Source organism: Chelonoidis abingdonii, chromosome 7 (genome assembly GCF_003597395.2).
Source record: "Chelonoidis abingdonii isolate Lonesome George chromosome 7, CheloAbing_2.0, whole genome shotgun sequence".
Classification (NCBI taxonomy): Eukaryota; Metazoa; Chordata; order Testudines; family Testudinidae; genus Chelonoidis; species Chelonoidis abingdonii.
Genome location: NC_133775.1, coordinates 32516073 through 32532562, shown reverse-complemented (window position 1 = coordinate 32532562; position 16490 = coordinate 32516073). Strand labels below are relative to the sequence as shown.

At 38.6% G+C, this 16490-nt stretch overlaps 1 protein-coding gene and 1 non-coding gene across 2 annotated transcripts in view; both read right to left on the bottom strand.

Annotated features, from left to right (window-relative positions):
- The window catches only part of PKN2 (protein kinase N2), a 127565-nt gene that overhangs the window by 8676 nt on the left and 102399 nt on the right, over positions 1–16490 (bottom strand). Inside the window, 12 exon segments of the mRNA XM_032791123.2 lie at positions 1256–1332; positions 1682–1744; positions 2477–2653; positions 6802–6893; positions 6974–7046; positions 7150–7286; positions 7812–7935; positions 8203–8377; positions 8688–8763; positions 8908–9051; positions 14051–14160; positions 14779–14916. Of these exon segments, the coding sequence (XP_032647014.1) occupies positions 1256–1332; positions 1682–1744; positions 2477–2653; positions 6802–6893; positions 6974–7046; positions 7150–7286; positions 7812–7935; positions 8203–8377; positions 8688–8763; positions 8908–9051; positions 14051–14160; positions 14779–14916 (1386 nt within the window).
- On the bottom strand, positions 16021–16178 carry LOC116831265 (U1 spliceosomal RNA). Its single transcript, XR_012656347.1, has one exon. It is a non-coding gene; the product is annotated as a U1 spliceosomal RNA (small nuclear RNA).

The following is a 16490-nucleotide window of genomic DNA, read 5'->3' as shown; positions in this document are numbered from 1 at the left end:
TCTGCTTGGGGAAATTAAGGTGCAGCTCATCTGCAACACCATATCAGACCACAAGGAAGCATGCATGGACTGCCCATACCTTCAGAGTGACACAACATTCCGTCCCCCCAAACATGCTTCTGAACAATTAAACAGTACTAGTGCAGTCTTCATGCTTTTCTACCCCATGCTCATGCCCCCAAAGTGTAGGATTAGCACTATGGCAATGGCACCAAGGGCTGTTGTGGTATTAGGAGGTTGTGGGTACAAACTCTGTGCCAAACTTTAAAGGTGAACTGCAAAGAAAAAGAGTGATTCTCCATGTTAATAAGTATCCTATAGAGCTCGACTTTATCGAAAAATGAGGAAATCTGTCTCTCATATTGATCTTTTACATCTATAACATGACCCTTTGTCATTTTCTAGGAAGTTTTTGTTTATAGTGGAATAGTCGCATAGCTAGCATCAAAGATATGCAAATAATTCAACTGTAATCTTTGACCTACTGCCCTCAATTTACTAAATTCCATTTCCCACATTGCTGGGACCTGGAAAGTTGTAGGACAAGTAAAGCAAGCTGGAAAAGAAGGAAACAAATCCAGTTAGATTCTACCTGGTGATGGCCATCCCTCTCCCCCACTGAGTTGTTGGACAAGGGGACACATTCCCCAATGCAGGCAGAGAATCTGAATTATAGCAGCTAGATCTGTGTCTCATTTGCAAGAAAGTACTTCCAGCAGCTAGATGCCAGAAGCTGACTATTAAAATGAGTGTCCCTTTGAAGATATTTCCCTATTTTGAGCTGTGCTCTATTTGGGGAGCTACTTCCACTGCACTTTGTTGTGTGAGATATTTGAAAGTTCTTGAAAGTGCACAATGAATCAGTGAGAAGGGAACAGTGACTTGGTGTAGATGGGAAGAAAACAAATGCTTCTAGATATTATCGGATGACGCTTGTTACAGGATGAAGTAATGTTTAGCAAAATATGATATGACTTATTGTTAACAAGCTGATATGACAAAGTAACAACCCTCTTGCGTACAGTCATTCCGACAGAAAGAAGAGAAAAGCCCTCATAGCCGACACTCGGGTGATCTCCCCACTGAGGGTCTTTTGCTTCCACTGCTCTCCAGCTGAGAAGATTCCAGAGATACTTTTCTACAGTGATATATAGACAGAGTAAATATGCTAGATGCTCCTACCTCCAGGACTGCTTCTCTGCTAACCATCAAGTGTAATCCCATTACAAAAATCATTTAGAAGAAAAACAGTTACCTTCTTTGCAAAGGCCAAAGTCGGCTATTTTCACAAATCCTTCTGTATCCAGCAATAAGTTATCCAACTTCAAATCTCTAAAAAATGATGTTTGAAAGTATACTGGAATTACTGATGTGCCTATAGTGGTACTCAATAATAATAATTCACTCTAAGGTAAAAAGGTTATTTAAAAATAGAAGAGCAGTGCAGTGCCCCTCTTAAATTTTAGTTACCCTTTTCCTGATTTAAAACTTCTATCAATAACTTATGGTTTACACTCATAAGTATGTCAGAACAAACTTCCTCTGCTAGCATAGAATGAAATATAACAAATAAAAAAGATAATGCTTCAGGTAAGCAAATCAAGGAAGAGATGAAGAAAAACAGTGTTAAGCAAGGAGAAATTGTTAAAATTCCAGCCTTGAGGAAGTATCGATTACTTACCTATAAACTATTTTGTGCTCATGTAAATACTGGAGTCCAAGAACCACACACGCAGCATAAAACCTGTTTAAATAATTAAATAAAGCTAGAATTTCAGTCTTGCTTAATTAATCAATCTGTATTTTTATTAATTACTTTCAGGAGAGTGCAGACAGTCTGCATATAGAAACTTTTCAGAGAATTTTTTTTAATGTGTAATAAATGTGGAATTTTATACAATTCCAAGTCAAAGCTTTAAAATTTACCAGGAAAAAGTTTAGACAAAAAGTGTCCCAACCTGTAACATGTTTTTTCTGCCTATACTGTAGTCTTCTATTGCACCCGTTGCCAAAGTATCCAACACTTCCCACTGAAGCTGGAGCGTTTATATCATCTTTTAATTTCAACTAACATTTTAAACAGACTACTAATTCTTCGAAACAACATTTACAAATATTACATAATTTACATTTTAGGGCCATTTAGATTTAAGCATATTGGCATATAAGCTTGCATTCGGAGAGCCTACAAAATGTTTTGACCATTCTAACCAAAACAGAAAATACTATTTTTATATATCTGTATCTATATCTATAACATTTATTTTTTCTAACCAAACTGAGTTGAATGTATTTAACAAGACTTTAATCTTTAGTCCATTTAAGATTATTGCAGTACTCAGTGAAGTGATCCAATACACAAGCATGCAAAGGCAAGCAAAGTTGAATGTGTTTTTTTTTTTCAGCCCACTGAGACAAAACAATTTATATCAAAGCCTTTAAATATTTAATGGTATTAACGGTGTGAACAACTTACACTGCTCTTGGTTCAGAAAAGACATCAGTATGAATATGCATCATCAGGTCTCCACCAGCAGCATATTCCATTACAAAGCAAACATGATCTTTCGTTTGGAAACAAGCAAAAAGATTCACCAAAAAGGGATGCCGTACACTATTCACAGTTTCAAAAATTCGCTTTTCACACATAAGGCTGCAAACAGAAAATATTTTAATAGCAAAATTTAACACTGATTGTTCTGAAATTTGTAATATAACAATCAATTGACAAGACCTCCCTCATCCTTCCCCCCCCCCAAAAGCTTTCATAATACCCAAATCTTTTTCTGCTTTGATATGATACTCACACACTAAACTTTCAAAGTGGAATACAGGATTTTAACTGTACAACTTGACTGACTTTGAAGGGAGACATATGGCTAACATCTCATGAAACTCTTTGAAAGCATACCTGTTAGAATTTCTCAATATGCCCACAAATGTAAATAAAATATACTATTTAAGATCAATTGATACAAAAATTGTACTTTGCACGTAATATTCAAAAAGTGAGAAAACAATTCCATTGCATATTTTGGGCACAGATAGCCAAACTATTACACCTAGTGTTTGCTATGAAAACCATTCCATGTAGAATCTTATAATTCAGTTGTCTTTTTCTTTCTGCATGTCATGACTGTCTATGCGCACACACATATATTCTTTCATAGTGGAAAGCACCATAGAGTCAAATCACAATGAACAGTAAATAACACGAGTCACTGGCCAGCAATCTTCCTCCATATTTTGCAATCTTCTCATAGCCTGGAGAAGCACACCATACTGTACCCTATCCAGTCAGCTGCATAGTTGAAAAACACCCACCATAGGCGCCCTTTGCCTCTGGCACCAATCCCTGCAAAATTTTCTTCAGCAATCTTCCTCCACTCATCCAATCCACATGTCCTGCAAACTCAAGTTTTCTTTGTCTCATCATCTCGATTATATCTGTCTTCAGTTATATTGTAAATTTGAGCTATTGTCCCCTGGCTAGGTCATGAGTGAAGTATAGATAATGTGCACCAGTCTCCTATAACATTGCAATTCAAAGGCAATAAGCTTAATGTCCTGTTTCCTTAAAGTCCATGTCTCCCATACACATAAGATGCTGAAGGCAAGAGACTGCAGTAATTTCATTTTACGCTTCACGGTAATATCTTCGCTTCTCCAAATGTGGCCGAGTGTCGCTGCAGCAATAGTTGTGAGTTCAATTCTATGTTGGATTGCTACATGATTTTTAACATCCTTTGTGGTCATACACTACACAGATGTTGTAAGTGCTCAACGCACTTCAATCATTCCTCAGATTTGGGTAGAAATATTTTCACCTTTTCAAACAGATGTCACCATGGGCTTTGAATGTTATATCTTTAGATCTAATTTCTCTGCTTCCATTGCAACTCTTTCTAGCAATTTTTGCACCTCTTCTTGTGACAATCCAATCAGTTCAATATCACTGGTGAAACACAGATGTCTGTTGGTGGATAAAAAATTAGTCATCTCCTGTAAGTTTCCATCAGTGGCTCTTCTTAATATTTCTTCAAAACAACAGGTTGAAGAGGTTCATAGATAGCAAACACCCTGGCTGGCACCTATCCTCAAGTCAAATCAACTACTTTGCTCATGTCCCACAAATACGAAAGACATCATGCTTCCATAGAGGTTTACCTTCAGCCTTATTACATTGTCACCAACTCCAATCAGCCATAGGATTTCCCAATATGCTGATAAACGCCTTAGCAAAATCCACAAAAACTTCCATTGTTCTCCAGTACTCTCTCACATAGCATACGCAAGTTGAACATTTGCTCCACTGTACCTCTTCTGGATCTAAAACCCCTTGTTCTTCAGTCAGAAAGTTCTCTATCTTGGCTGCAATTCTCTTCAGGATGATATGCAGCAGTGTTTTGCTAGGATGTATCAATGACATTTCCACAAAACAGCTGGGTCTCCCCTTTTATGAACAGGAACTATCAGGGAGTGTGTCCAAGTCTTCCAGACTCCCAAATCACAGTGACAAGCTTATGGTATGCCGCCATCACAGTTAGTTAATTCTGCTTGTATTTGTATGTTATCCACTCGAGGGGCTTTACTGCTTTTCAATGTCTACTCCACATCCTCAGCTTTTTCAACTGTAGGTTAATCAGGATAAATCAAGCTCTCTTGTATAGATCTCCTCTGCCTTTTTCACTTCCAACTTAGAATTTGTTTTGCTCATATTACAGAGTTCTTGGGTGAAAGGGTATTTTTTCCTGCGAAAAATCCTTTATGAAAGAGTTCTGATGATTTGATAGGCATTCCTAGTGGAATTTGCTACAAAGGATTTTGTATGTTGATGCACTGTTCTTCAAGCCAAGCTTCTTTTGCCACTTTAAATCACAGTATGGGATTATTGCTCTCTCTTTTGCTTTCACCAATCTTCCTTTTTGCTCTTAGTTTCCTTCAAAGATCAAATAATCTTCTTGGTGATCCAGTTTTCTTTAGGATGTGAACTCCTGGGGAAACATCCACGTTCTCGAATGAAGCAGGAAATGTTGTATTCTATCTGATTATGCTATGAGTGCAGAAGTCAGCAGCTTTTGTTCAGTTATCTTCTTGAATTCCACTTGTTTCATGGACTTTCAGTTTCTCAAAGTTATAACACACACTGAAGGTACTTGTGTCAGACAGACCTGAAGAAGAGCTCTGTGTGGCTCTAAAGCTTGTCTCTAACCAACCGAAGTTGGTCCAATAAAATGTATTATCTTACCTCTATGAATACACAGATCAGTTTTTGTAGAGAACTGCAAACATAATATTCTAATTGGTTTGACATCCTAGAACCTCGACACGTATCTATGTCATGTAGTTATTTCCCCACTTTTTGTATATTATACACAAGATGGACTTTTAAAACTCTACTGCCTTGGCCACATGGTTTGGAAAGTTCAACTAGCTACTGAACTTCTCATTGAAGTTGGGCAGAATTCCCCAGTTTGTGTTTCTCTTTAGCTTGAAAAAGGAAGAGTGTCATCAAGTATGTCCCCAGTTTTGCCAAACAGATCTTTGATAAAAGTTTTAGAGAATATTATGCTGCATGTGCAAATGTCTCCTTTTGAAGCCCTAAGGGACAAAAATGAGAGGAACCTCTGTTGGCTTATAACCAAATGTTATCAAATTTCTTAGACCTACATATAAATAGTTAAGTCAAGTGACTGTCCCTCCACACAAACTCAACTCAGTGCTTCAAGAACTGATAGAAGCTTCTTCTGAAGCCCTTCATTCTGCTCACATATTTCCTCTCTAAATGGAGTGGTAGTAATTTGTTGGAAGAGGATACTGGAAATTTTGTCCATCCAAGAAGTTTCACTGGGACTAAGTGGTTTGTAAAAAACCCCAATAACTCCAGGATTATTTTTCCAAGTAACTCTTGAATTAATATTTTAGTGTAGAGATGATTTTCACATTCAGTTGTAAACCTCAAATTGCTATAGAATGAGATCTCAACATTTATTTTGAAAGAGCAAAATCAGCCTGCAGATCCAGTAAAGATGTGGTTTACTTTGGACTGCCAAGAAAGGAATGAGTTTCTAAAATCAATGAGTTTGTTCATGAGATTGCCTGTATTAGAGAAACAGCTGACCATTAGTTTTAGCTATATTTCTCCTTCTGCTTGATTTTATTCTTCTCAAGGTCATGTTTATTTCCTGGACTCTGAAATTATAGGTTTTTTTAAACATAAGAATAGTGACCTGGAATTCAGGGGTTTTTTTTAACCTCATCATTTCGATGTTTGGACAATGACTGCTGAGGTAACATTCCTCAATATAGTAAGCTCCGACCATACCATAATGGCCCTGCCCAGTGGTAGGGTAATTTATGTGTTCTCTCCCAAATAAAAAAAAGGAGACTAGTTACACTCAGGAGATCAACAAACTAAGATGAAAGCCTCTAGTTACACTAATTCCTGTGTGTTAGGTTTCCCTTTACCTGCCAATATAAATATGAACTTAACAGTTCTTGACTGATACAAAACTCATGAAAATCAAATCTGCAGCTACAATGGGAAATTTCTCTTTCTACTGAAGTCACTTGAGAATATTTCATATGTATAACCACAATACTACTGTTTAATTAAATACAACTGGACTGAGAAACAAATACCTTACATGAGAATTCCTCTGCTAAATACAATCTGAACTCTCACTCTGGGCTCAGTAACATTACTCTGTTAAAGTCTAGGATCATTTACAACCCAGTCACTATTTCCTGCAGAGGAAAAAATATACATCATCATGTATTAGTTACTTTCTTGAAACTGACCTGTCTACTTCATCACGAGCAACAATGTCTCCTTTCTTTAACGCTTTAATAGCAAACATCTCATTTGTGTTTTTGTATTCAGCCAGCAGCACCTGAAAGAGGAGATAAGTGATTTATTCAAACAGATGAGTTTTTCTTTTTTAAATACACTTTTAGTCATCAAAAAATTTACCTTTCCAAAATGACCTCTACCCAGTACAGCACAACACTTAAAGTCTTGCAGACTAAACTGAAATCTTTGTGTTCTGTAAAACAGCAATGAATGTAATAAGTTACGGAAAACTTCAAGTTAGGATTAACAACAAAACATATAATCAAAAGAACCAAAAAACCTAGTGTTTTTTTTACCTTCTCTCTTCAGGCTCTCGTATGTTGGTACTCTTTACGTCTGTGTGTGGAATTTCAGGGTCACAAATTATTTCAGCTTGGAGTTTTGAAACACTACTATCTCTCTCATTTTCAAAATCAAAAGTAGCTTCTGCAACCTGTGAAATATGTAGAAGAAACAGAAATCTGAAGATTTAGAAAATGAGACTGCTGAAGAATGAAGAAATGTACTATATTTAAGGACAGTGAAGTAAAAAATATTGCAAAACTTCAACTGTGTGAAATTCAAAATACCAATTAGCCTAAAATAGTATATTTACTGACAGGCCTCTGTTAAATCCTATTCTTCTCAAGTCATTCCACTCTTTGTGAATATTAACACACGTCTCTATAAATTGCAGGAATTGGGTTTTGGGCCTATAAAGCTACCAGTAGGAAAACGGTGAGACAAACACTTAAAAACTATGGAAAAACGCCAATCTCTATAGCCAGTATTAAAACATACCATGTGCAATTATGTACAATTTGATAAAATTTCATACACACCAATTGTAGCATTCTCTATTTAAAACAGAAGGAAATAAATGCATTGTAACTACAAAATGTTGTAACACAAATATTAAATATTTGATTAAAAATGTGACATGCTATGCAACACTTTATATCTAGTTTAAATGTCCTGCCTGAATGGGTGTATCTGGTCCCTTTTTCTCAGATGAAGAGTCACATATTTCTCCAAGGGACGATGCACGGGGTGGAGCAGGCGGAGGTTCAGGTTCAAAGTCCAGTTTGGCTACAGGCGAGTCACTTACAGAAAAACAAATACACTCTGAGTACAATGGCGGCTGTTTTACTAGTATTAAAAATACTTAAGAAAAACGTGTTTTAATATGTTTTTAGAAAATCTTACTTTTTCCTTTTTTAAATAAGTACAACAAATGGATGTCCAACTAGAAAATGTCAAGGTTTAAATTTTGTAGAATAAATAAGGAAAATTTTTCATTTACATGAGTAAATAAGAATTGCACCATTACTTTTGTATGTAAATCTGGCTCCAAAATCTTAGACATTTACCTAGCTGACCGTGCTAGTTCAGGAATGCATGTATCAACCACTGGCACTGTAGCAGGCACAGAAGCTTGAGGGCTGAAGGTACCAGAATGATTTACTGTAGGAACAGCCCTTCTCACCAGCCTTCCCCAAGTGGCAATATTAATATTCATTTGAGGAGCTCTGAGAAATGTTTTGCCTGTAGATATTGTGAATAAAGAAAATAGAGCACAAGTAATTTCTTTACATATCACCAAAAGCTATAATTAAAATTCATCAGTTTATAATTTACGGAGAACAAACTGAATTTGTCATGTTCCTTAGCAATTTTCAACGATTTACCATTAAATGCTACTGCATAATTCTAAACAAACATTTCTGAATGTAATATTAAAGATTTAACTATCACCAACTTTATTTGCAATTATATTTTAGGACTGTGCATAAAAACATGCAAAAACTACATTTTTAGTTTCATAATTTAATTTTAATTCCTAATAAATTGTTACCTTGTTGTTTTGAAAAAATTTTCTTCTGTCTCTGGAGTTTTGGTCTTCTTTCAATAACTGGATTAAAAAATGTAACCTGCAGTTCAGATAATTTGTATATTACAATTCCACTTTCAGAATATAATGCATTCTTAAGAGTTTATTAAAAGCCATTTAAAATATTCTGCAATTTAATTATTTCAAATGTGGTTGAGTTTTTGCATTAAGTTTTCACTCTTACCTCTGCAAATAGAGTACCCTGTGGTTCAAGATAGAGACACATGCCATGTCGCTGGTTGTCTAAGAAATCTTCTAATCTCAGAAACTTCACGGCGCACAGAGACCTCCAATCACGCCAATAAACTGAAATTTCTAGTTCACGTGACTACGACGGTAAACAAACAAAAGAAGTGTTACTTACTAGTTGTCTCTGTGCAGTCATACTTACGGGATCTAGCTCCTCTAGTGTTGAGGTGGAGATCTGTATACAAAAGCTGGGGATGCAGGAGCACTCTCACATTAGGATGATGTAATTGGCTCAGTCTACATAAAGGAGTGCACCCTCCCTTCCACCCTAAGTCACCTCAGCTTCTCCTCCTTAGCCTCTAAGGCAGAGGTGAAGCTGGGTGCACAGTGTGAATGCAGGGGCAACTCTTGAAGAATAATAACTACCACTAAATAACCATTCTTTTTTCTACCAGTGTCTCTGTGCATGATTAGCGAGCAGCGTCCCCATCAGAGGATGGTGGGTGAAGATATCTAGGCAAAAATGGGCTGCTCCACCATCTTACCAGATTGAGCACTGGACTGCAATGCCAAGTCCATACTTTTTAAGTAAACATTGCTGATTCATCAGAACTCTATGTTACTGACTTGCAAATCTTTGCAACAGGCACCTGTCTCAGACAAGCTACAAAGGCAGGTGTGGCCTTAGTAGAGTATCTTCAAGTCAAGAGGCACTGGTTTCCTTGCAAAGGAGTAACACTACTCAATACACCTCTTAATTCAGTCTGAAAGAATTAGATCATTAATAGGTTTCCCCTTTCTCCACAGGTAACAAATCTGTTAGATTTTAGGAAAGACTTAATCCTCTCTAGGTAATAGCACACTGCTCTTTTTATGTGTTAAGGGGTGCAAGTGGCACTCGTTTTGGTGAACATGGCATTAGGGTAAGAAAACAGCGAGGACAACATAAAATGACAGATGGAAGTCTAGGAGTCCCATAGTGTAGTTATATCTAGATATGACATCTTGGTAATTTGCCATTTGTAAACCCAAAGAGATGGAATAATAGGCTTTCCTCCCAACAGCATTCAGTCTATGCTCCTCTCCGTCCAAAGGTCAGACAGGGACCCTTTTAGATAACTCTCGGGCTGCAGATTCCAGGAATCTGCAGAGGGATATTGTAACAAAACTGGTGAACCTTGAGGGCACAAAACACACAAGACTAGCTCTTTTTGAAACTGGGAATGAGGGCAGAGAGCCAAATGTCCTTTGCTGAATTGAGTAGTCATGGAAAACTAGGAAATGCAACATTATCTTTTGTCTGCCATTCCATGATGTCAAAAAAGAATCAGATGACTCTGATGCTGAAACCTGTCTGAGACTAAAGAGTGTCAGCCATTATCCCCATCAGCTCTTGAAACCATTTCAGTCCATCTCTACTTCTGATGAACCAAGTCCCAATTTATCCAGCAGGGTGTTGGTATAGTCCCTTATGGGGGACTCCTCCATTTTCCCTAAAGGAGCTTCTTCCCAGTCATGCCACTCTTCTTGAGGCAGCAAAGATGCTAGTGCTGACAGTTGCTGGTCACAGCTATTCCAACTCAGACATGGCTGTCCTCAAAGGCAGCAGTACCAGAAATGAGGCTAAGCCTGGGAAAGCTGTCTGCTCCAATGGAGCTGTCTCCTTTGACAGGAAAGGTCAATGTGACTGCCAGTGCCAAAGTGGGTGCCATGCTGGTTTTGGTGGCATCAAGCAAAATTTTCACTGATGCCTAAACGGAGGGCCACGCCAACAGTTGAAGGGGGCCCTTGTATAAGGTCTTTCCAGGCAGATAGGGCTTTTGGTCAAGGTGAAGGTGGAGGTGAAGAAGAAAGTTCACCATGGTTACAAGGCTACTTGTTAGGAGTAATTCACAGAGCAAGAGTCAATCATATAAAAATAGTTTGATATATATGTATGCTATTTGTGGGACAGTTTAACACACTTCAATATTTTGTATAAAATTATAATTTCAGAAAAAAAATTTAGACACTAACTGCCACCCATAAATACCCAGTATATTACATCTCAGTCACTGGATGGCCTGTGGTCATTTGAACAATTCTGCATAGTAACTCTAGAACCAGGTATGTGTTTGCAGAGCATTTTGTGGCTCACACGGGGTAAATTCTAAGTTTTTCAACTAACTGGAACTGTTGATACATCTTGCTATGTAAGACCCCAATCTCAGTAATTTTTTCAATCCTATGTGCTTGTTATGAAAGATGCTACCAAAAATAAAGAGCAATACTTCACAAAATAACACCACCACTTTATGGAATTAGTTATAGCAATAGACCGCAGGACAAACTGGTGTACGGTAATAAACTGAAATAAACAATGGTAGTGTGACAAAGTTCCTCTTCTACCTTGGTGGGTCCTGCGCTTATTGGTGGATTTGCTCGCCTCAGAGATTTACCCTGGGGATCAGGAAACACCCCAGCGACCTTCTCCTCTGGTAGAAGCCACAGTCCAGGTCAATTCCTCTTGTGTTTGACCAGGAGTTGGGAGGTTTAGGGGGAACTCGGCCCCGCCCTCTACTCTGGGTTCCAGCCCAGGGCCCTGTGGATTGCAGCTGTCTAGAGTGCCTCCTGATACAGCTGCAGGACAGCTACAACTCCCTGGGCTACTTCCCCATGGCCTCCTCCCAATACCTTCTTTGTCCTCACCATCAGACCTTCCTCCTCATTTCTGATAACACTTGTACTTCTCAGTCCTCCAGTAGTATGCCTACTCACTCTCAGCTTCTTGCGCCTCTTGTTCCCAGTTCCTTGCATGCACACTTCCTCTCCTCTAGCTCCCTTTTGCCTGACTGGAGTGAGTCCTTTTATAGCATCAGAGGGGCCTTAATTAGAGTCAGGTGCTTAACAGCCTCACCTGACTCTTAGCAGGTTAATTGGAGTCAGGTGTTCTCATTAGCCTGGAGCAGCCCCTGCTCTGGTCAGTCAGGGAACAGAAAACTGTTAATCCAGTGGTCAGTATATCTGCCTTCTGCTATTCTGCTGTACCCAACTGGCCTGGGTCTATCACAGTAGCTATGTTTCAAAAGCAACAATGGAAGAGGGAGAAGACATGTAAGTATAAGGATATGATAAGTGGTGTTTATTCTCAAGGCTAAATATGACTCTTGGTAACCAAGACCACAGGGCCCCATATATAAACCATACTACTTCTGTTTTCAGAGTATGCAGTCTGGATTGTCCCAATGGGGGCAAATCTGCCTGTTTCCTAATAGGAAGGAATTCACTTTTAGCTTCAGAGAGGGGGAACCACAAATCAGCAAAACTGAAGACTTCCTTTGAAATATATCTCAGAGGGAACATTTGAGGCAAATCAATCTGAAAATTAACCCCAATTTATTTCGGAGCCTAACTTTAGGGTTTGTTTGTATTTTTTTTTTTTTTAAAGTCTTGGTATATATACACAAAACCACACAGATTCAAGTACAAAGTAAAGCTAAATTAGGCCTCAAAACATTAAATGGACAAAAAGAAAGGGTAAAGAAATGTGAAGCATGCAATCCTGTTCTATACTTGTTTCCTAAGAATTACATGTAGGAGATGAAGTTGTTCGGAAACTTCACAAGTGCTTCCACCAATTTGTGTGAATTCTGATTATATTCATGAAGATATAGAATTACCAGCTGTCTACTTTTAGATAGGACATGGACAAACATTGTGCAAGTTTCCACATCTAAACTGTATTCTGTAACACCTGCATTATGGTCCCAGACATGTCAAACAAAATTATCAGTCTTGTTCAGGTTTTCCAAACTGTGTAAGACCTAAGCAAAATATCCATCATTTTGGGCTAGGATGAGCCTAATTATTTTTATCTGAGACCATTAGTGGTGGCTAATGGCCGGGAGAAATCCCTGCCCCTAAATGCAGTCCTTCTCTCGGACCTGACAGAAAAGGAGTGTACCAAGGTGGACCCCTGGGACTGGTGGTAAGCCCATGGGTCCAGAAGGGCCCCTGGGTCGGCATCTGAGCTGGTACCTGCCATTGTGGTGGCCACGGTACTGGGGGAATGGTTTGGGTCATTCCAGCTGACTGGGAGTGCTGGTGGCTATGGGGCCCATCGCTGTCAGGGTTCGGTGCTAGGGTCCCAGAGTCAATGGTGCCTCCTGTTGAACTGGAGGGGCGGTACGGTCTTGCACTGGTCTCCCTCCCTTGGGCTCACGTTCCCGTGTGGGAAGGGGAGCACCCCCTATCAGAATTGCTGTGCTGCTTCCTCCGGACAGTAGACTGTGAGCGGTGCCAAGAATGATCCTGTGTCATGCTCGGCGTAAGGGAATGCTGGTGCCGAGGGTCTCTGCTCCCAGAGTCCTTCCTCGGCACCTCCTGGACCAAAGCCAGCGTGCTGTGCACCAACACTGAGGAGCCCGGTGCCGTGTCCACAGAGCTCGACTCAGACTGAGGGAAGAGAGCTGCTTCCATTAACCTTCTTTGTGTGGGGGCGAAAGTTCCTACAGATCTTGCACCTGTCTGCTTGATAGGACTCCCCCAAGCACTTTAGACAAGCCAAGTGCAGGTTGGCCTTTGGGATAGGCTTCTGGCAAACTCTGCATGGCTTAAACCCCTGGATCCAAGGCATGCCCCGGGCCCAGGAGAGGGACGGAGAAGCGGGGGAGGAAAACACCCCCCAGTACCCCAAGTCCAGTCTAACTACAACAATTCTTAAAACTATCTTTAACTATTTACAGAACATATGCCAGAGGATCACTCATTGAAGATGAAAGATGAAACAGTCCAACGACTGCCACTGACGGTAAGAAGGAACAGGAGAAGCGGCGGATTGGCAGGGCCCTATATGTGCCGCTATGAAGGTGCGACTCCAGGGGGCTCCAGAGCTGACCCAATGGGTACTGTTGGAGGAAAAAACCTTCTGACGAACTGTGCACACAGCACGCACACACTTAACTGGAATTGATATGAGCAAACACTCGAAGAAGAATGAACACTTCATGCCATGAAACTGCTTCCATGAATAAACACAAATACTTGTATACATGGAATCTGAATAGGTTCATAACAGTTGAAAAGAAAAGACACAGAGACGCATGAAATTAATCTATGGAACCGACAATCGCCATCAATGGAAACAATAGTGTTTTTACCCTGTCTAGTTCCAGTGTAAACTTCTGATCCCATGACTGATTGGAAATAGGCTTCCAGCTAGTTTGACCAACCACAGTATTGTCCAGCTTCAATACAGCACAGATTTCATCTGTAAGTAAGTTACACAAACTCAGCTTAAAGGTATAAGAGGATTTCCCACAAAAACAAAAAAACTTCAGTGTTAATACCTTACTAAAAAATACCATTATGCCTACATGTACCAATTACATTTAGGATTAAGAATTTTTGATCCATCAACATATCAAATGAAAAGCTAGATCATTTTTAAGTTTGAAATCCATTTCTCAGTTATACAAGTCACAAATATAAAAACGCACTTCTCTCAAAAACATGTGGGTATGTGGTTGGTAAATCTGATGAAGTTTTGAATTCTCTTACTCTCTTCCTTTCCGTCATTCATCCTGTACAGTAGCAACAGCCCCACCAAGAACCTCTCTTAACACTTTGATAACATTTAAAACAATGTCAATTTTTGTTTTACTGCCATCTTTCTTCCTGAGCAATATGCATAACAGGACAGGAAGTGATTGCTTGAGGTTTAGCTGTAATAAAGGTACAGTCACTGGGCAACTTTTATACAGCAGGTTTTTTTTAAGCAAACAATTAACTTCTTCTGAGCATTTCAACTAAACTGTTTAAAAAATAAAAAATACTAAACTGGACAAATCATCTGTTTTCAAAAGGTTTCGACTACTCCCACTTTTACTTTTGCTTGTTCTGCTCATGAAAGACGATCTGGCTTCACTTGGACTCCAGCCAGGTAGAGTAATTGACGAAGCTTTTGATCGACCAGGGACGTTTTCCAGAATATCTTGGCAACCCATGAGCCTTACTTCTAAAGTACCTGAAACAAGATAAACAATTGCTTTCGTCACACACTAAATTCTTATTTGTACACAGTGCAATGATTAGTGAGTGATTTCATATTAGAACTTCACATTCTGAACTATACAGAGGTTACTGAATAATAGAATTAACAGATTTTTGCTTCAGATAAGTGATGAGAGACTCAAGTTAGATAGTACTGTTAATTTATTGGAAGGAAATCCACTGAAATTAAAAACGTCAATATTAAACAATTATGGAATCAAACATCAGCAGGGGTTACAATTCATTGGTATAGCACAAAGCAATTTAAAAAAATCTATTTGGTTATGCTTACATGTAAAGATCTTAATTCTTAATATTTAAGCAAAAGAAAATAAACAGAACTGATAACTACATCAATAGGGAAGAAGATAAATTGTCAACTGAAATTTAAAGAAAAGGCAATTTTCTCACAAATGACAGCTGTGTTAATACTCAATTTAGGGAACAGATACAATGATGTCTACTGTACACTAGCAAGCATTCTTCAATAAAATGTGATAACAAGCAACACTAGAAAGTAAATAATTTATTTTCTGAATGAGGGCACATGTATTGAAGCACAGCAGGTTTTATTTTTTGTAGAAAAAAACCTCCAGGAAACCCAAATACTTATTATGTTGAGTATGAAAGCATTAAGTTATGAAAATATTGAGATGCTTACCTATGTGCAGCAATTAAAGAGATACTGTCATGTCATATTTGATCCAAAATTTAGGTAATTAAAAATAATCTTTTATAAAACCTAACAGCAATGAAAACCTATGAATGTTTTTAAAATATAAAGCTTTTAACAAGGTTTCTAGATAGCATTATAATGCTATTTTTGTAACCCAAACATTGCAGTATTGTGCTAATGCAAAAAGAGAAACTGACTTTAAATAGACTGGCAACTCCATTTTATTTCTCAAGTTGTTAAAAATACAAATAAGTACGTAGATCAATGGTGAAAGCTAAATTAAATTTTTTGAGTTCTCAGTTTAATAAGAAAATTTAAAATACTCTCTGTTGAAGGGACAATTTCAGCTTACTAAAAATCATATAACTAAAATAAAGTAGTTGTTCCCCCCCACCCCCGGGGGGGGGGGGAGCACGAACACAGTCCCGCACTACCACAAATTATGCAGTCGAGTTTCCCGCATTTGGGGAAATCGCAGGGGTCTGCACACCCGCAGTGCAATGGATAAGCCTCACCCTAGGAAAACTACCACCGTGATCATGGTATCTCCCCTGAAGAGACCACCAGCGTGCTTTTTTAGTTTTTTTTAAAGTGACTAATGATACTACTAGTTTGCTGAAGAAACATTAAGAAATCTAATTTTGTTCCTGCACACTGAACTCACTAGTTAAATATATGCATAATTTAAAATCTCTTGAAACTTAAACATATCTGGATTTGCTGAAGAACATGGTCTTTTACACAGTGGGTATGAGGCTTTCAGGCTACTTCCCAGTGCCTACCCTCTCTGCAGCAACATGATAATGTCTGAATTAACACTACATCCAATGGACATCCAAGAAGACACCCTCCTCCTTCTGGAGTTAGAAATT